Raw genomic sequence first — 21,226 nt, 5'->3', positions numbered from 1 at the left:
AAGTGACACGACGTACGCGCCAGGTGTAAGCGGACAGGATTTGGAGCTATTTAGAATGATCTGTACAAGAGGGAGAGAAGGGAGAGTGAGATTCCGAATTGGCTGGTTGTCATGGTAACGTAAGAACAGCGAGATGTTTACTGTAGAAATATTCCACCATCGGGTCCACACGGCACCGCGCGCCTGACAACTGACGCCTGGAGAGCTGATCGTACCCAAGGACTATTCTCTCTAGAAGTCGTCCAGCACTGCGGGACTTATGGGACACCAGGATGGCTGGTAAGGATACCAGTCCCGGATATTGCCCGCGTGGCCTTGGCATCCACCGGTGGAAATTGTACCCGGGCAAGACTCTGCTCCCGGTAATGCCGCTGCTGTTTCTTTAGGACGTCCAGACTCGAGCAGTGGCCAAATCACATGGTAACCTCAACCTTTTATCTCTTTATTATCACGTGTCGGTGTCGTGTTTGTCGGCCGGGCGAAACGCTCACAGTCTGCGGTGGTCCCCGAAAGGAACAGGGATTTCCAACTTCTGAAAAATTAAGATTTTTTATTTTGGAAGTTTCTGAAAAATTAAGATTTTTATTTATATATATATATATATATATATATATATATATATATATATATATATATATATATATATATATATATATATATATATATATATATATATATATATATATATATATATATATATATATATCTCTACATTCTTTGTGTTGTTTATTTGTTTGTTTGTTTTTTTTGTATTTAGGCTTCTATGGATTTATGGAATTTATTGTACCGAAATGTCTTTTGTTACACTTTTTTTCCCCCCCATTATATTTTCAGTATTAAGTCCTCTGATTGCTTTCATTTTATTGTTTTTATTCCAGTGGATAAAAAAAAAAATATATATATACAGTGGGGCAAAAAAGTGTTTAGTCAGTCAGCAATAGTGCAAGTTCCACCACTTAAAAAGATGAGAGGCTTCTGTAATTTACATCATAGGTAGACCTCAACTATGGGAGACAAACTGAGAAAAAAAAAATCCAGAAAATCACATTGTCTGTTTTTTTAACATTTTTTTTGCATATTATGGTGGAAAATAAGTATTTGGTCAGAAACAAACAATCAAGATTTCTGGCTCTCACAGACCTGTAACTTCTTCTTTAAGAGTCTCTTCTTTCCTCCACTCATTACCTGTAGTAATGGCACCTGTTTAAACTTGTTATCAGTATAAAAAGACACCTGTGCACACCCTCAAACAGTCTGACTCCAAACTCCACTATGGTGAAGACCAAAGAGCTGTCAAAGGACACCAGAAACAAAATTGTAGCCCTGCACCAGGCTGGGAAGACTGAATCTGCAATAGCCAACCAGCTTGGAGTGAAGAAATCAACAGTGGGAGCAATAATTAGAAAATGGAAGACATACAAGACCACTGATAATCTCCCTCGATCTGGGGCTCCACGCAAAATCCCACCCCGTGGGGTCAGAATGATCACAAGAACGGTGAGCAAAAATCCCAGAACCACGCGGGGGGACCTAGTGAATGAACTGCTGAGAGCTGGGACCAATGTAACAAGGCCTACCATAAGTAACACACTACGCCACCATGGACTCAGATCCTGCAGTGCCAGACGTGTCCCACTGCTTAAGCCAGTACATGTCCGGGCCCGTCTGAAGTTTGCTAGAGAGCATTTGGATGATCCAGAGGAGTTTTGGGAGAATGTCCTATGGTCTGATGAAACCAAACTGGAACTGTTTGGTAGAAACACAACTTGTCGTGTTTGGAGGAAAAAGAATACTGAGTTGCATCCATCAAACACCATACCTACTGTAAAGCATGGTGGTGGAAACATCATGCTTTGGGGCTGTTTCTCTGCAAAGGGGCCAGGACGACTGATCCAGGTACATGAAAGAATGAATGGGGCCATGTATCGTGAGATTTTGAGTGCAAACCTCCTTCCATCAGCAAGGGCATTGAAGATGAAACGTGGCTGGGTCTTTCAACATGACAATGATCCAAAGCACACCGCCAGGGCAACGAAGGAGTGGCTTCGTAAGAAGCATTTCAAGGTCCTGGAGTGGCCTAGCCAGTCTCCAGATCTCAACCCTATAGAAAACCTTTGGAGAGAGTTGAAAGTCTGTGTTGCCAAGCGAAAAGCCAAAAACATCACTGCTCTAGAGGAGATCTGCATGGAGGAATGGGCCAACATACCAACAACAGTGTGTGGCAACCTTGTGAAGACTTACAGAAAACGTTTGACCTCTGTCATTGCCAACAAAGGATATATTACAAAGTATTGAGATGAAATTTTGTTTCTGACCAAATACTTATTTTCCACCAAAATATGCAAATAAAATGTTAAAAAAACAGACAATGTGATTTTCTGGATTTTTTTTTCTCAGTTTGTCTCCCATAGTTGAGGTCTACCTATGATGTAAATTACAGACGCCTCTCATCTTTTTAAGTGGTGGAACTTGCACTATTGCTGACTGACTAAATACTTTTTTGCCCCACTGTATATATATATAAATCGGTCCTGGTTTTGCTATGAGCACACGGAATTGGAAAGTTTTTATCAATGAAATTAATCACACAGTTTTCCGTCAGGATCTTGCCACAAATCTTCATTTATCACATGTGGATTGTGCTGCAGTTTTTCCTTAGAATACATAGATCATAATTGCAAGTAGAGATCTTGAAAATCTTGAGGAATCGATGCAGAAAACTGAGTACCTTGAAAAAATACTTGAGGTCCCCTGATTCTGCTGCTCTTTTCCATTTCGAGCTGCGTCGCTCCATGGCAAAGATATTCACATTTTTTTCTGGAGCGCAATATGTGAAATCTCTGTTTGCAGACCAACGGCTTTAAAGATGCATTAAAGTGAGACTAAACTTTTGGGAAAACTTTTGCCTAAAGTGTCAAAAGCTGATAATAATGCATCGTTATGAAGTCAGTACTATTAGATTGGGATAAAGTATGACATTAAAGTGGATTCACAATGCAAGCTGCCATTTATTATTAAATTGATCTCTTGGACCTGATGAAGCTGGTGAATAAACTTTGAAAATATATGTACATATGGCTGTAGAATTTTCAAATAAAAATGAGCATTTTCTGTGTCTTGCTAGAGCTGGACCCATAAAATGTTTAAAGGAGTTGTCCGGTTATAAATTTTCCATAGGATAAGTTACAACTTGTTGATCGGTGGGGGTCCGACCACTGGAACCTGCACTAATCGGCAAAATGGGGAAGTTTTATCCTCTTTAGATTGGAGCAGCTGTGCTCAGCGCTCGATCGCCCCTCCATTTATTCTTTATGGGGGTACCAATCGCTGTGCTCCGCCCCATAGAGAATAGATGGAGCCTCTGACCCGCTATTCCATTTTGTTAGGGGTGATAAATATTCCCAGCTCTGCTGATCAATGCGGGCTCCATAAGTCACCGTTCAGCAAATTATCAGCTATCCTTCGGGTAAGTGACAAAATGTTTTCACCCAACAATCCTTTTAATATCAGGCAGTGAAAAGTTCACAAATACAGCACTTCTTACATGGATTTTCAAAGTAAGCACACCAGACTCATCAGGTCTAAGATATCTATTTAATCATGCGCGCAGTTTATTTCGTGAAATCTGACGACAGATCTGCTTTAACATTTCAGATCTACATTCAAAGCCTACATAAATAATTGAGTAGCTTTGTAAATTAACAGTACTTATTGTGTCCTAGTTTGGGTTATGATATAGGACTAGAGACCCTGATTCCAGCGATATATCACTTACTTGGCTGCTTGTTGTAGTTTTGATAGAATCCCTTTTTTCTCTACTGTAGATCTAGCAGCTCTCTGAATGCTGAGCTCTGTATAACCCCGCCCACACCACTGATTGGCAGCTTTTCGTCTGCATTGTGCATAGGTAGAAATCTACCAATCAGCGGTGGGGGCGTGGCTGGCCACTCTGGCAGCAGGTTTACTAGTGATTAGTGATAATCTCCTGCTGATAAAACACTGATTTGATAAAAACTGAGCCCAACGAGTGACACATCGCTGGAATCGGGGTCTCTGCCACTAGATTATGCTGCTCTCAGATTAAGTAACAAAAACCTAGTGACAGGTTCCCTTTAAAGGGGTTGTCTGTGATCAAACACAACCCCTTTAAGGTTATCCTCAGCTACAAGGTTCATTAGTTCTCACCTGTGTTTTGTATTTCGAAAATATGCTTTGATTGCGCTTTTCTAATATCATTTCGTACCCAGTTTCATTTTTCGCCTTTTTTCCCCCTCATTTTCGCGGTCACTTAGGGGTATCAGTTTTTTAATAACTAAGGACAGATCTGAAGAAAGTCTTTCAACATTGTGTTACATCTATGAGCAGAAATTGCTTTGACATTTACCCAGGAAATATGAGTGCGTAATCGTATTACTCGGATCTGGACTGACTCACTTCAGCCTCGCAGATAAACGCTCTATCCAGTGTTTAGAGACAACCCGATCTGCCGTGCCTCACAATCACGCCGTATCCTCAAGGTCTGGGAGTATGCTAGGGTGACCACAATTCACGCTTCATTATGCTGGGAATTTATTTTTAATGTATCTTCTAAAATTAAAAAAAAGCTCAATATTCATCACCTCTATCAGAATCCTTTTTTTTTATTACTTGACAAAAATATGTGGTTTTTTATACCTGGTGTGAATGCCGCCGTTCTCCTGAATCCGGCGATGTTTTTCTTTTTTCCCTACTCCTCTCCGTTCCTGAGATATGACCCTCTATTCTTTGTATATTAATGCATTCTTTTTATCCAACTGGGTGTGGTCCTGAAGAAGACGTGTCCATATAAGGATGAGAATGACGCCCAGTTGCCTAATAAGACTAGATTTATATACAGAGAATAAAGAGCCATATCTCAGGATTGGAGAGGCACAGGAAGAAAAGAAAAACAACGCCGGATTCAGGAGAACAGCGGCATTTACACCAGATTTAAAAAATACATATTTATGGGAAGTGACAGGTCTTCTTAAAGGGGTTGTCACCTGACATCCTAAAGGGCAAATTTACATAGTGCCCCCCTCTGTTCTCATATTGCTGCATAAGGATGATTTCAGATGGCCACCTTGTCAGTCCTCTAATGTTGCTTCATGATCTAGACCTCCCGTGGTCTTACAGTAGCTTGGCTAGTGGAGCCACAGAGAGAAGGAGGGTCTCGGCGTTGCAGTCATAATACGATTTTTGTATTGTCCATCTAATATTTCTCTTAAAGGGGCACTAAGGTGCCTCCTACGTGTCTGCTGACATCAACATCCGCTGCGGTAGTAATATGAGCACCGCTGCCAATAAGCATCCGCTGATCGCCTGCAGTGGCCACATTTAGTCTGATACCAACTATGGAGGCGCCGATCTAGTCTCCAGATGATTATATTTCTTTCACCCCCTCTAAGCCCATTCATAGAGGGTTGCCCAGTAGTGGACATCCCCTTTAAGAAGGCTTGGACAATTGGATAAAAGGATTTTTACATTATTTATTATTGTTTATTTATTTTTATTTTTTAAAACGTCAGAGTTTTTACTACATGTAACAAGGTTTTTTTTTTTTTCGTGTGTGTGTATATATATATATATATATAATTTTTTTTTTTTTTTTTTTTTTAATTTGGTGTCATACTGTACAGGAATTTTTCCTTGCATTTCAGTATTAGTATAATAAAACCTACAGCAAAAAGACTGTAGAGCATGTTTATCCAAAATGTGCCTTGTGCCTTGTACCTTGTAAAAAGTGTTCTTTCTTTTTTTTTCGGCTTAGGTCTTACAGTAATTTCTGGTTAAAAAAAAAGGCAAAGTAAAATGCGTGTGTGAATGCAGACTAATCACAGTTGTGGTGACCCTTGTGCCCGTCACCTGGTTTTCCCAGATATATCTATCTTCTATATATATAATTGTCTATGGTCCACTTCCATCTGTTTGTCTGTCTGTCCGTAACGGAAATCCCGCGTTGCTGATTGGTCGCGCCCAGCCGGCCGCGACCAATCAGCGACAGGCACAGTCCGGCCGTGAATTGGACCCTCCCTTCTCCCCTCCAGTCAGCGCCCACATAGCGTTTTAGCAGTCCGTTAAAGCTGCCATTAACCCTGTAAGTGTGACCAACTATTTACTATTGATGCTGCCTATGCAGCATCAATAGTAAAAACATATATTGTTAAAAATAATAATTAAAAAAATCATTATATTCTCATCTTCCGGCGTCCGCGGAAGCCTTTCTTGCTCCTCGCGACGCTCCGGTCCCAAGAATCCATTGCGGCAATGACCCTAGATGACGTAGCTGTCTCGCGAGACCGATACATCATCACGGGTTATTGCCGCAAGGCATTACTGGGAACGGAGCGTCATGAGGAGCATCGCTAAAGGCCTGGGCTGGATCCGGGGGCCGCCGGAAGGTGAAGGTATATATCTATTTTTTTATTTTAATTCTTTTTTTAACAGCAACGTGGGCTGTGTTATATACTACGTGGCTGTGCTATATACTACGTGGCTGTGCTATATACTACGTGGCTGTGTTATATACTGCGTGGGCTGTGCTATATACTACGTGGGCTGTGCTATATACTACGTCAGCTGTGTTATATACTACATGGGCTGTGTTATATACTGCGTGGGTTGTGTTATATACTACATGGGCTGTGTTATATACTACGTGAGGTGTGTTATATACTGCATGAGGTGTGTTATATACTGCATGGGCTGTGTTATATACTGTGTGGGCTGTGTTATATACTACGTGGCTGTGTTATATACTACGTCGCTGTGCTATATGCTAAGTGGGCTGTGCTATATACTACGTGGCTGTGCAATATACTATGTGGGCTGTGCTATATACTATGTGGCTGTGTTATATACTACGTGGGCTGTGTTATATACTGTGTGGGCTGTGCTATATACTACATGGGCTGTGTTATATACTACGTGGACTGTGTTATATACTACGTGGGCCATGCTATATACTATATGGGCTGTGCTATATACTATGTGGACTGTGTTATATACTGAGTGGGCTGTGATATTTACTACGTGGCTGTGCAATATACTACGTGGCTGTGCAATATAATACATGACTGTGCAATATACTACGTGACTGTGCTATATACTACGTGGCTGTGCTATATACTACGTGGGCTGTGTTATACGCTATGTGGGCTGTGCTATATACTATGTGGCTGTGCTATGTACTACGTGGCTGTTATATATTACGTGGGCTGTGTTATATACTGCGTGGGCTGTGCTATATATTATGTGGGCTGTGTTATATACTGTGTGGGCTGTGTTATATATTGCGTGGGCTGTGCTATATATGTGGGCTGTGCTATATACTACATGGGCTATGTTATATGGTGAGTGGGCTGTGCTATATACTACGTGGCTGTGCAATACACTACGTGGCTGTGCAATATACTATGTGGCTGTGCAATATACTATGTGGCTGTGCAATATACTATGTGGCTGTGCAATATACTACGTGGCTGTGCTATATATTGCGTGGCTGTGTTATATACTGCGTGGGCTGTGCTATATACTACGTGGGCTGTGCTATATACTACGTGGGCTGTGTTATATACTGCGTGGGCTGTGTTATATACTGCGTGGGCTGTGCTATATACTGTACTACGTGGGCTGTGTTATATACTGAGCGGGCTGTGCTATATACTACGTGGCTGTGCAATATACTACGTGGCTGTGCAATATACTACGCGGCTGTACTATATACTACCTGGCTGTGCTATATACTACGTGGGCTGTGTTATATGCTACGTGGGCTTTGAGGCTCTTTCGCCTGGGGCCCTCAAAAACCTGGAGCCGGCCCTGGCTTCACTTATTGGTCGTGCCCGGCCGGCCGCAAACAGTCAGCGACAGGCGCAATCCGGCCGCGAATTGGCACGGGATTTGAACCACGCTTCACCGAATCCTGTGTATTCATTGCATTATTCTGAAAACTTCATAAATAAACTACATGCATATTCTACAATACCCGATGCGTTAGAATTGGGCCACCATCTAATATATATATATATATATATATATATATATATATATATATATATATATATATATATATATATATATATATATATATATATATATATATATATATATATATATATATATATATATATGAACCATATATATATATATGTGTGTGTGTATGTGTGTGTGTATATATATATATATATATATATACACATATATATATATATATATATATATATATATATATATATACTGTATATATATTTATATAGAAGAAAAAGCTGCATAGATTTTTTAAATTTATTTTATATTATTTAAATGTGAGAATTACACCTGTGCAAGGAATTTTGTTTTTACTGAAATACGGTAATTGTTTGTAGCTGATATAATGTTTAATTGTTTAACTTCTCAGAAAATATGCGGATTATATTGACTGATGTAAAATAAATCTTGAGGGCAGTAACAGTAATTTTTTATTGCTTTTCATTGTGTTGTGTGATGATTTGTCCACTAGAGGCGCTGTTGGACTGTATTATTTATGGGATTTGTATATGGGCTCTCACCTTGTAGGGGATTTCTGTCTCTTTATGTTCCATATTTAGGTGTATGTATAAATTTGGGCATATAACAGGGTCTCAGGATGGTCTGAGCCCCCCATTCACATCACCCCAGCTACAGTATGTGACATCCATGACTGTTATTAATAGGAAAATGTGATGTGCCCTTAGCTTACCATGGTAGGCCATGTTCACACTTTGCATGTTTGTTGCAGATTTTCACATGTATTTCAAATCTGAAATCGATAAAATTCTGCATCAAAATTTGCACAGATTTTTGCAAGGTTTTTTTTTTTTTTTTGCGCAAAAGCACAAAAAAACGCAACAAGACAATACAAAGCCGAGAGTGTAACCTGTGGATTCCAGGGCCACCATGTTAATGAATGGGTAAAATCCGCACCAAAAAAGGTGCGTTTCTGCAACAGAAATCCACATGCTGCGGATTCTAAAAACAAAGGGTGATTTCTCCGTCAGTATGTGGATAAGATTTCGTTCAAATTTATCCAATTTGCTGATACCCCCCAAAAAGCTTCAAGTTTAACGAGCAGGAAGGAGCTGATCAGATTGATAGACATTTTTATGTTGAGTCCAGTGGGCGGTCCTACTAGAGATTGACAGCTGTTGACAACTATCATGCACAGTGTTACAGGAGAAACTGTCAGTCACAAGTAGGACCGCCCACTGGACTCCTATCCATACTAATACCAAAGATTTTAATGAATAAAATGCAAGTTATACTGAATCTTTTCCCACAAACCTATATATCATCCCGCTCAGCTTCGTCTTCTCTATCCCGTGCCGTCCACAGCTCGAACTGCGTGTACGACGTGACACACTCCCTTTAAGGTGCCCGTATACCTTAGATACAGTAGTTTTCATCCGCTGACAGCTACGTATCTCTCCCACCTCCCACATGCACTTGAATACTTGTGAACTGAACATGAATCACCACATAATTCTACGGGTGTTTTTCCCATTTTTTTTTTTAGTATTTTTATTGTAAAAAAAAAAATGTGAAAAACTTCTTTTAAAAAATATATTTTTTAATTATTCGCCGTTGATTCATCGCGCTGTCATTCTGTATTTACAGGAAGAATGCAAACAGATATTGGCTCAGCAGAAGTCCAACTCCCAGTCGGACTCTCACGACGATGAAATCTCTCCCCCGCCTCCGAACCCTGTGGTCAAAGCCCGGCGTAGAAGAGGGGGAGTCAGCGCGGAGGTGTACACGGAGGAAGATGCCGTGTCCTATGTTAGAAAGGTAATGTGTGTGGAAAAAGCACCGTGGATCAATGAAAGGGTGAATGAAATGGTAACCAAGGAACGGCGATCAGCCGAAACTACAACTCCCAGAATTCCTTGACGGACGGGGGCTGTCAACGCTTTTCTTTGTACATTTTTTTCCTATAGATAAAAGCCTGGAAAAGGAAAAAATGCATGTAAACACAATTGCTATTTGTTGCTTAGGTTACTGGCCACCTCTGCAGTCTTATCAGTGGTGGCTGGTCTCTAAGCGAGGAACGCAATCCATCCAAGCTGTTTCCTATAGAGCTTGTAAGCGCTGCTCTGAAACCAACTGGATCAGGAGGCTATGCTGCCTCTCTTTGGAGCATTGGAGAGCGAACAGTTAAGGCTAGCTACACCGCCATGCCACCAGGCTGGATGGTGGAGCTAAAGGAGACCATCGCCACTTCCCCTGACAAGCAGGTGCCGATAGGCAGGGGGAGCAGTGTGCTCCTGAAGAAAGATCTTGAGGCAACTACTTAAGATTGGAGTAAAAAAGATGTGGTCATGTAATATTTTCAGAAGAAATTGGTTGTCTCCTTTGAAGACCTCCATCTAAGGCCTCGTTCAGGTGTCCTTGTATCTCGATCACCGACTGGCCTCTGGTCTCCCGACCCAATCTCAACATCCTCCTGTATGCCTACAAGGGGTGTTGAGTTTGGGATGGGTCGAGAGATCCACAACCAGTCTGTGTTCGAGATACACGCAGGGCTGTGGAGTCGGAGTCGGAGCCCATTTTGGTAGAGTCAGAGTTGGTGTCATGGAAATTGAGGAGTCGGAGGTTTGGCTTACTGACTCCACAGCCCTCTTAGGGCTGTGGAGTCGGAGTCATGGAGTCGGAGCACATTTAGGTAGAGTTGGAGTCGGAGCCCAGTTTGGTAGAGTTGGAGTCGGAGCCCAGTTTGGTAGAGTTGGAGTCGGAGCCCATTTTGATGGAGTCAGAAGTTTGGCTTACCAACTCCACAGCTCTGACTCAGGGCTGTGGAGTCGGAGTCGTGGAGTCAGAGTTGGATCCCATTTTGGTAGAGTCTGAGTCAGAGCCCATTTTGGTGGAGTCGGAGGTTTGGCTTACGGACTCCACCGCCCTGGATACACGGTGTCTGAATGAGGCCTTAGGATGGAGGAGGTCATTTTTGGCTAGTCATTCCACTTACTGAGGCCACCATAACGGATAGACAACCATGTAATTTATGAAGGCACCAAATATAATAAAGTTATAAAGAAATAAACACAATCTAAAAATGATGAGTAATTGTCAGGATGTCTCCATTGTCAGTACGAATGGGCATTTAGGACCCATCGTTTTTGGTAATGGTGGAGGTCACCAACGTTGGCCCCAACCGTTCCTTTCTTGACCTGCCTGGTGATTCACGAGTCGTAAAAAGTCTTATCAATTTCTGAAACCACATTTTTTTGTACATTTTCATTTTCTTGGTGTTTTATGTCTTTCTTGGTTCACTAGTTGTTATGGTCAGCGCCTCGTTCTCAAGTCTTTCATTACTTAGGACTCGAAGATTAGATTAACATCTTCACATTCCTTCGATATCGTTAGAACAGAGAAATACAGACAACAGCCCGAAATTCAGTTTTTGGAAACCTTCATGGCTTCTTAACACTAAAGATTTATCACAATTAACAGCAATTCTGTTTGGTTTTGTTTTTACCAAGGTTTTTTGGTAAAAATGGCCTGGGAAGTTTGTTTTTACGGGACAGTACGGTTTTGATGATACCAATTTTATATAGTTTATTTTTATTTTACAGCTTTAAAAGTAAAAAGAAAGTCTCCAAAATTCTTCAGAATTGCTTGAAAAAAAGTTCCATCGCAAGAGCTGAAAGGTAGCTTGTAGGGGTGAATTAAAGGGGTTTTCCAGGCTTGAGGTACAAGTCTGCAGTCACTGTATGTCACTGGAGACTCATGAATCTTCACATTGGGCACACTGCACGGTGTGAGGGTTCCCTGGTGCCGGCACCGTCAGCGGACGTTAATGTGACCGCAAGTATGCGATTTGGCCACATTCCAACTAGACATGTCCAACCTATCTCAATACACTTGCATTAAGCGAGGTTGCACATGTCTAATCAGCATGTGATATCATGTGTGTAAATCACATACTTGTCAGACTTGGGAATCCTCACGATGCGCACTGTCAGGATTCTCCAGTGACGCTGCAGGGAGTGAGTGGCCATGTGACCACTAGTATGCGATTTGTATACTTCTGGTCATATTCCAACTAGACGTGTCCGACCTAACTCAATACACTTGGATTAAGCGAGGCTGGACATGTCTAGTCAGCTTGTGATCGAAGGTATGTAAATCATATACTTTCCAGACTTTTGAATCCCCACAGTGCGTGTCTGACCTATCTCAATCCATTTACATTAAGCGAGGCTGGACATGTTTAGTCAGCTTGTGAACGCATGTATGTAAATCACAAACTTGCCAGATTTGTGAATCCTCACGATGCGCACTGTCAGAATTCTCCAGTGACACTGTCAGGAGTGGGTGGCCATGTGACCACAATTATGCGATTTTCATACTTCTGGTCACATTCCAACTAGACGTGTCCGACCTATCTCAATCCAGTTGCATTAAGCGAGGCTGGACACGTCTAGTCAGCATGTGATCGCAGGTATGTAAATCATATACTTTCCAGACTTGTGAATCCTCACGATGCACACTGTCAGGATTCTCCAGTGACGGTGCGGGAAGTGGGCGGCCATATAACCGCAAGTATGCGATTTGCATTCTTCTGGTCACATTCCAACTAGACATGTCCAACCTATCTCAATACACTTGGATTAAGTGAGTCTGGTCATGACTAGTCAGCTTGTGATCACATGTACGTAAATCACATACTTGCCAGACTTGTGAATCCTCACAGTGCGTGCTGTCAGGATTTTCCAGTGGCGGCGCAGCGAGATAGCAGACATGTGACCACATGCATGCGATTTGCATACTTCAGCTCACATTCCAACTAGACATGTCTTGCCTTGGTCAATATGGAAGTCTAGTCGGTATGTGACCGCATGTATGCAAATCACATACTAGCCGTCACACACTCGCCCGCTCTCGTCGCCAGCACTGGAGAATCCAGACAGCGCGCACTGTGAGGATTCACAAGTCTGCAGTCATATAGAGTGACTTCAGAATTGGAACCCCCAGCCTGGACAACCCCTTTAAGTGTTATTATCATTTTTTCACCAACTAAATGGGCTGCCTCATCTTTGTTCTGGATATCTGTAGACCAATGTCCTTTCTCGTAGCTGTAAAGATGGAGCATTAACCCCTTAATGACCATGGGATTTTTAGTTTTTCCGTGTTCGTTTTTCACTCCCCTCCTTCCCAGAGCCATAACATTTTTATTTTTCCATCAATTTGGATATGTGAGGGCTTATTTTTTGCGGGACGAGTTGTACATTTGAACGACATCATTGGTTTTAGCATGTCGTGTACTAGAAAATGGTAAAAAAAATTCCAAGTGCGGTGAAATTGCAAAAAAAGTGCAATCCCACATTGGTTTTTTGTTTGGCTTTTTTGCTAGGTTCACTAAATGCTAAAACTGACCTGCCATTATGATTCTCCAGGTCAGTACGAGTTCATAGACACCTAACATGACTAGGTTATTTTTTATCTAAGTGGTGAAAAAAAATTCCAAACTTTGCTAAAAAAAAATTAAAAAAATTGCGCCATTTTCCGATACTCGTGGCGTCTCCATTTTTCGTGATCTGGGGTCGGTTGAGGGCTTATTTTTTGCGTGCCGAGATGACGTTTTTAATGATAGCATTTCGGTGCAGATACGTTCATTTGATCGCCCGTTATTGCATTTTAATGCAATGTCGCGGCGACCAAAAAAACGTAATTCTAGTGTTTCGAATTTTTTTCCCGCTACGCTGTTTAGCGATCAGGTTAATGCTTTTTTTTAATTGATAGATCGGGCGATTCTGAGCACGGTGATACCAAATATGTGTAGATTTGATTTTTTTTTTTATTGATTTATTTTGATTGGGGCGAAAGGGGGGTGATTTAAACTTTTATATTTTTTTTATTTTTTTTACATTTTTTTCAACTTTTTTTTTTTACTTTTGCCATGCTTCAATAGCCTCCATGGGAGGCTAGAAGCAGGCACAACGCGATCGCCTCTGCTACATAGCAGCGATCTGCTGATCGCTGCTATGTAGCAGAATTGCAGGTGTGCTGTGAGCGCCGACCACAGGGTGGCGCTCACAGCCACCGGTGATCAGTAACCATAGAGGTCTCAAGGACCTCTATGGTTACAATGGAGACGCATCTCCGACCCCCGATCATGTGACGGGGGTCGGCGATGACGTCATTTCCGGCCACCCGACCGGAAGCGGTAGTTAAATGCCGCTGTCTGCGTTTGACAGCGGCATTTAACTAGTTAATAGGTGCGGGCAGATCGCGATTCTGCCCGCGCCTATTGCGGGCACATGTCAGCTGTTCAAAACAGCTGACATGTCCCGGCTTTGATGCGGGCTCACCGCGGAGCCCTGCATCAAAGAGGGGGATCTGACCTTGGACGTACTATCCCGTCCAAGGTCAGAAAGGGGTTAATCTGGCATTAGGTGGAAATTGCCCATGGAAGTATCCCTTTAAGAGCTGCTTAACCTCTGTCACTGCGGAGCAATCTTTTAATCACCCCAGGATATTGCTTTTGTCTGCGGGAGGAAGGATGCATAGTTTCTGAGACAGTGAGAATGGCTGGATGTCGTTAGTACTCGGATGGTTTTCGTGCTCGTTGGCATACGGCTTGTTGCCCCCGGGGCAGGTAGGAATTGAGTACAGGTGGCGTCTGATGGAAATATTCAAGTAAAAACAAGTCGGGTACCTCCGGTCATGTCTTCTCACTAGACCTTTGGGTTATCTTTCTGTTTTGGAAATGTAATGAATTTTAATACGTTTGACCACTGAGCACATGTAGGGCAGGAAGTGCTGGGTACTACTCAGTGTGTGCAGCCGCATGTAGCCCTAAGGCTGTGTTCACACAGGGAAAATATGCTGTAACAGCACTGTGGATAACATCTTATGTGAAGTCTCCTACGTTCTTCTTAAAACATCCAGGGAAACCCACGGATAAATTACCCCGGAATGCGGATTTCCAGTCACTTTTTGCGGCAGATTTTCTTTGAAATGCGTAAGATAAAATCTGCTGCAAATCCAAAGTAAACATCCAGCACATTTTGAGGCAGATTAGTCGCCCTTTATAAGTGGAAATGTGTCCCTTGTGGACAAATAAACCACCAGATTTTATAATATAAATCGCAACTATTATTACGGTAACTAGATCTCTTAGATCCGATGAGGCTGGTGGATTTACTTTGAAAATCGATGTCAGAATGTAAGGGTGAGAAAGCTCATGAGTCCAAGGGTATTCACACGACCTTGTATGTTATTAAAGCACCACTCAGGGGGGGAAATAAATTATAAAAAACCTCATACTAATCGACGTTAAAAACGGACGAGTGCAATTCGATAAAAAATCGGATTGCACTCTGACTAATATTAGTTAATGATTATGTGTTCATCTGCATTTTTTTTTCTCAGCTAAAAAAAAGTGATCGCGTATATCGGACGAGACTCGCCAGTGCAAGTCAATGGGTACAAGAAAAAAAATCACCTCCTATAGACACCTCTCCATTACTAACCCCCGAGCTTGATGTCAGCTGACATTACAAATCTGACATCAACCCCAATACTATTACCCCACATTCCACCGCACCAGGGCAAGTGGGAAGAGCGGAGGCTAAGCGCCAGAATTGGGGATGCTGACGGTTGATGTTGTTAGTCTGGGAGGCATCAGATTTTCATTGACAAAGTAGATGATCGGCATCGGATGATAGGCTGCACATGTGATGAAAGCCTCTTCCCTGGAACCGATGTTCTTTCTCAACCCCCGGCCACACAGAAGCCTCCTGACTCATAGAAGGTGTTTTTATGCAGAAATCTAATTGTCAGGACGCAACCCTCACCCTGCCTTCTCTAAAGGCGCGTAAAAGCCTGCTGAACATTGATTGCACACCTGAAACGCGCTGTGCTAAAATGCGTCCATGCTATTGTGTCTACAGCCACCGGCTTAAAGGAAAACTCCACTTTGAAAAATCACAGTTTAAATTTTTACAAAATGTCCAAAACTTTTCCCGAGTTCATATCCATATTTGAGTTTTCTAAATCGACATTTTATGAGCTCGGATCAAGGAGGACAAGTTTCCAGCAGTTTTAGGTCTTATCTATTCTCTTTCCTCCCTTGAGTATTCCGGTTTTTTTTTTTTTTTTAAATCGGCCATACGGTTCCAGAGATTTGGACCTTTTTATTTAGTACAACTTTATTAATTATGCAGGGCAGCCTAAACACACGCCCCCGAGGAGCCTTTGAGCTAAGCCCTCTTCATAAACACCATAAAAACTACCACCAAGTAAAAAGATTCATATCTCTAGAAGCATAAAAAATACAGAATGCTCAGGGGAGCAGAAGAAATGAAATAAGAGCAAAAACTGGGCATTTTTCAGCTGATGAATCTCCCTCTTAAAGGAGATGGACACTTTTTGGAGGCTTTTTTAAACTTTTCTTTACTTTACTTCATAAATGGGAAAATTTCAAAGTGCTTGAAAAAACAAGCAATTTTGTAATTTTCTTCTTATTAAGAATCCTATTCGTTCTCAACAACAGAGAGATTTTAATTTCTATAGTTTATTGCTCTTTGACTAGATAACTGGCCACCGCTGCTCTCTATCAAAGGTGGTCGGATCCAAAGGCAGCTTGTGTGAAACGAGAGGTCCTGCCCTTTTGTCGGCTTGGATACTTTCTGTATTCTTCATCTGTCATCCATGCCAAGGACATGAAAATGATCTTCCTCCCTGTTGTATCTTCTGCAGGTTATTCCAAAGGACTACAAGACGATGACGGCCCTCGCTAAGGCCATTTCCAAAAATGTCCTATTTGCTCACCTTGACGACAACGAGAGAAGGTATGATGTCCAATTGCTTGGGTTCGTTGTAGAGAAGCTAGTGGTGGGGCGTCTAGGCCCCCTTATAAAGTAATAGCGCCCCGAGTGCCCCTTATACAGTAATAATGCCCCGAGTGTCCCCTTATATAGTAATAATGCCCCAAGTGCCCCCATATATAGTAATAATGCCTCGAGTGCCCCCTTATAAAGTAATAATGCCCCGAGTGCCCCCTTATATAGTAATAATGCCCGGAGTGCTCCCTTATATAGTAATAATGCCCGGAATGCTCCCTTATGTAGTAATAATGCCCCGAGTGTCCCCTTATATAGTAATAATGCCCCGAGTGTCCCCTTATAAAGTAATAGTGCCCCGAGTGCCCCTTATACAGTAGTAATGCCCCGAGTGCCCCCTTATATAGTAATAATGCCCCGAGTGTCCCCTTATATAGTAATAATGCCCCGAGTGCCCCCATATATAGTAATAATGCCTCGAGTGCCCCCTTATAATGTAATAATGCCCCGAGTGCCCCCTTATATAGTAATAATGTCCCGAGTGCCCCCTTATATAGTAATAATGTCCCGAGTGCCCCCTTATATAGTAATAATGCCCCGAGTGCCCCTTATACAGTAATAATGCCCCGAATGCCCCCTTATATAGTAATAATGCCCCGAGTGTCCCCTTATATAGTAATAATGCCCCGAGTGCCCCCATATATAGTAATAATGCCCCGAGTGCCCCCTTATAAAGTAATAATGCCCCGAGTGCCCCCTTATATAGTAATAATGCCCGGAGTGCTCCCTTATATAGTAATAATGTCCCGAGTGCCCCCTTATACAGTAATAATGCCCCGAGTGTCCCCTTATATAGTAATAATGCCCCGAGTGTCCCCTTATATAGTAATAGTGCCCCGAGTGTCTCCTTATAAAGTAATAATGCCCCGAGTGTCCCCTTACATAGTAATAATGCCCCCAGTGTCCCCTTATATAGTAATAATGCCCCGAGTGTCTAATTATATAGTAATAATGCCCCAAGTGCCCCCTTATATAGTAATAATGCCCCGAGTGGCCCTTTATATAGTAATAATGCCCCGAATGACCTCTTATATAGTAATAATGCCTCGAGTGTCCCCTTACATAGTAATAATTCCCCCAGTTTCCCCTTATATAGTAATAATGCCCCGAGTGTCCCCTTATATAGCAATAATGCCCCAAGTGACCTCTTATGTAGTAATAATGCCCCGAGTGTCCCCTTACATAGTAATAATGCCCCGAGTGCCCCCTTATATAGTAATAATGCTCTGACTGTCCCATTATATAGTAATAATGCCCCACGTGTCCCATTATATACTAATAATGTCCCGAGTGCCCCCTTATATAGTAATAATGCCCCACATGCCCCCTTGTATAGTAATAATGCCCCAAGTGCCCCCTTATATAGTAATAATGCCCCACATGCCCCCTTGTATAGTAATAATGTCCCGAGTGCCCCCTTATATAGTAATAATGCCCCACATGCCCCCTTGTATAGTAATAATGCCCCGAGTGTCCCCTTACATAGTAATAATGCTCCGACTGTCCCATTATATAGTAATAATGACCCGAGTTTCCCCTTGTATAGTAATAATGCCCCGAGTGTCCCCATATATAGTAATAATGACCCGAGTGTCTTCTTATATAGTACTAATGCCCCACATGCCCCCTTGTATAGTAATAATGCCCCGAGTGCCTCCTTATATAGTAATAATGACCCGAGTGCCCCTTATATAGTAATAATGCCCCGAGTGTCCCCTTATATAGTAATAATGCCCGAGTGTCCCCTTACATAGTAATAATTCCCCCAGTTTCCCCTTATATAGTAATAATGCCCCGAGTGTCCCCTTTTGAAGTAATAATGCCCCAAGTGTCCCCTGATATAGTGATAATGCCCACGTGTCCCATTATATACTAATAATGTCCCGAGTGCCCCCTTATATAGTAATAATGCCCCACATGCCCCCTTGTCTAGTAATAATGCCCCCCGAGTGCCCCCTTATATAGTAATAATGCCCCACATGCCCCCTTGTATAGTAATAATGTCCCGAGTGCCCCCTTATATAGTAATAATGCCCCACATGCCCCCTTGTATAGTAATAATGCCCCGATTGTCCCCTTACATAGTAATAATGCTCCGACTGTCCCATTATATAGTAATAATGACCCGAGTTTCCCCTTGTATAGTAATAATGCCCCGAGTGTCCCCTTACATAGTAATAATGACCCGAGTGTCTCCTTATATAGTAATAATGCCCCACATGCCCCCTTGTATAGTAATAATGCCCCGAGTGCCCCCTTATATAGTAATAATGACCCGAGTGCCCCTTATATAGTAATAATGCCCCGAGTGTCCCCATACATAGTAATAATGCCTCGAGTGTCCCCATATATAGTAATAATGCCCCGAGTGTCCCCATATATAGTAATAATGACCCGAGTGTCCCCTTATATAGTAATAATGCCCTGAGTGTCCCCATACATAGTAATAATGCCTCGAGTGTCCCCATATATAGTAATAATGCCCCGAGTGTCCCCATATATAGTAATAATGCCCCGAGTGTCTCCTTATATAGTAATAATGCCCCGAGTGTCCCCATATATAGTAATAATGACCCGAGTGTCTCCTTATATAGTAATAATGCCTCACATGCCCCCTTGTATAGTAATAATGCCCCGAGTGCCCCCTTACATAGTAATAATGCCCTGAGTGCCCCCTTATATAGTAATCATGACCCTGTCTATGCCATTATAGTTGAGAACAGCACTAGACTGAGCAGACAGCCACAGACTACACATTGGGGGCTTGTGGGCACTGGTTGAGGACCCCTGCCTAGAGTTGTGGGGTAATAGAGGCTGTAATGCTTAGGTAGATGGGAAGAATTGCACTGCACCCAGTAAAAGTGACTGATCTGCTGCTGCATCTGACAGAAGAATAACTACCGGATTCATAAATCGTATAAATGATGAATTCATGCTTCTGATGGAATTTAGATGCCAGCCAGCTACATATCCGGTAAACACGGCTGACAGGGAACTTCCCCAAATGTTAGCAGGGGTCACAGTGTCCGAGGTCAGACGGTCATGGGACCATAGTAATCCAAGACCCGCACACCAACAGGATGACACAAGCAAGGAAGCGCATGTCAACTGTCTCTGAGCCGCGGCCCGGCGGGGCCATCTGTGGCCACAGTATTCATGTGCTGAGGAGGCGGCTGGCGACAGCCTCACACTAATGGCTTTCACAGGCTGCCATTAATGACTGAACGAGAACTCAGCGGTGACCTGCGTGACCGACACTGACCATCTCGAAGCCTACAGTTATGGAGCGGCTAGTAAAGAAGACTATTGTTTTTCACACCATCTCGAGATTCCTCACAAAGTCTATAAAACTTTTTACTGTTGGCTCCTGGGGTTTGTTTGCGGTCTGATCCTTAGTCAGCCCTCGACACGAAGCTATACGACCGCTGCGTGACTACTTCATTGCCTGTGAAATTTCATCACGTGGATGCAATAAAGAACATATATTGGGTCAGTCTCCGGTTTCTGCATGGCTCACGAGTTCTTCAGTCTTGTGTTAGTAGTCGGTGACCATAAAGGATCTACGTGGTGGAAACTGTCAGCCCGTGGTAGCGGTGAGAGCGGACTGCGTATTCCCTGTATTGGGTTTGCCGGAGTGTAGTTTTCACTGATGACCCAACCGAACCTTATTTTTGTGGGTACGTTATTAAAACCAGAACCTGGGGTATTGGCCTAGAATGATCACATGGCTGATTTTACAAAAAAAAAAGGCACCATGGAGTCACCTAAGCGATTTTCAAAAACAGAGTCCTACCATGCACACATCTTATTAAAAGATTTTTTTTACCAATAGTTTCTTTTGTATGAATTGGCATTATAGAGGTTGTGCTAAAATCATGATGATAAACTTATGATCCAGCTGCTTGGACCAGTCACAAGAAAGGTCCCAAAATCTCCTTTGAGAAGAGACCTGTAGTGAGCATGTGTGACCACTGCCTCATTCAACGTCCGGTGGTCGCACATGCTCACTATCAATCCGATCACACAGGAGGCTTTGGAATCATTGGAACCTCAGCAACCACATAGTTTTAATTTATCCTGTGGACAGGTAATAAATGTCATTTATGGGACAGCTCCTTTCATAAGATTCACTGATGTTCTCTGACATCCAGCAGAGTCAGTTTTCACGTGTTTCACGTCATGACTTCAGCCTGGCCCAGTTCTCTGCTTATCGTAAACTCCAGCGAAATCACCAAACATTTCCAAAATTAATATAGTGTAACGTTCGTTAGCCGTGATTATCATAAGCCCTTCTGTTTCCCATGACGCAGTTTTGATAAGGCTAAGTTCCCACTATAAATATTTGG

At 42.4% G+C, this 21,226-nt stretch overlaps 1 protein-coding gene across 2 annotated transcripts in view; it reads left to right on the top strand.

Annotated features, from left to right (window-relative positions):
- The window catches only part of PRKAR1B (protein kinase cAMP-dependent type I regulatory subunit beta), a 189,975-nt gene that overhangs the window by 25,550 nt on the left and 143,199 nt on the right, over nt 1-21,226 (top strand). For both annotated transcript variants that reach the window (XM_069734254.1, XM_069734253.1), the window contains exons 3-4: nt 9,652-9,822; nt 16,738-16,829. In XM_069734254.1, the coding sequence (XP_069590355.1) occupies nt 9,652-9,822; nt 16,738-16,829 (263 nt within the window). The remainder of the gene's footprint in view (nt 1-9,651; nt 9,823-16,737; nt 16,830-21,226) is intronic.

Source organism: Ranitomeya imitator, chromosome 7, assembly GCF_032444005.1.
Source record: "Ranitomeya imitator isolate aRanImi1 chromosome 7, aRanImi1.pri, whole genome shotgun sequence".
Classification (NCBI taxonomy): Eukaryota; Metazoa; Chordata; class Amphibia; order Anura; family Dendrobatidae; genus Ranitomeya; species Ranitomeya imitator.
Note: the sequence above shows the minus strand (reverse complement) of the source record. Positions and strands in the feature narration are given on the sequence as shown.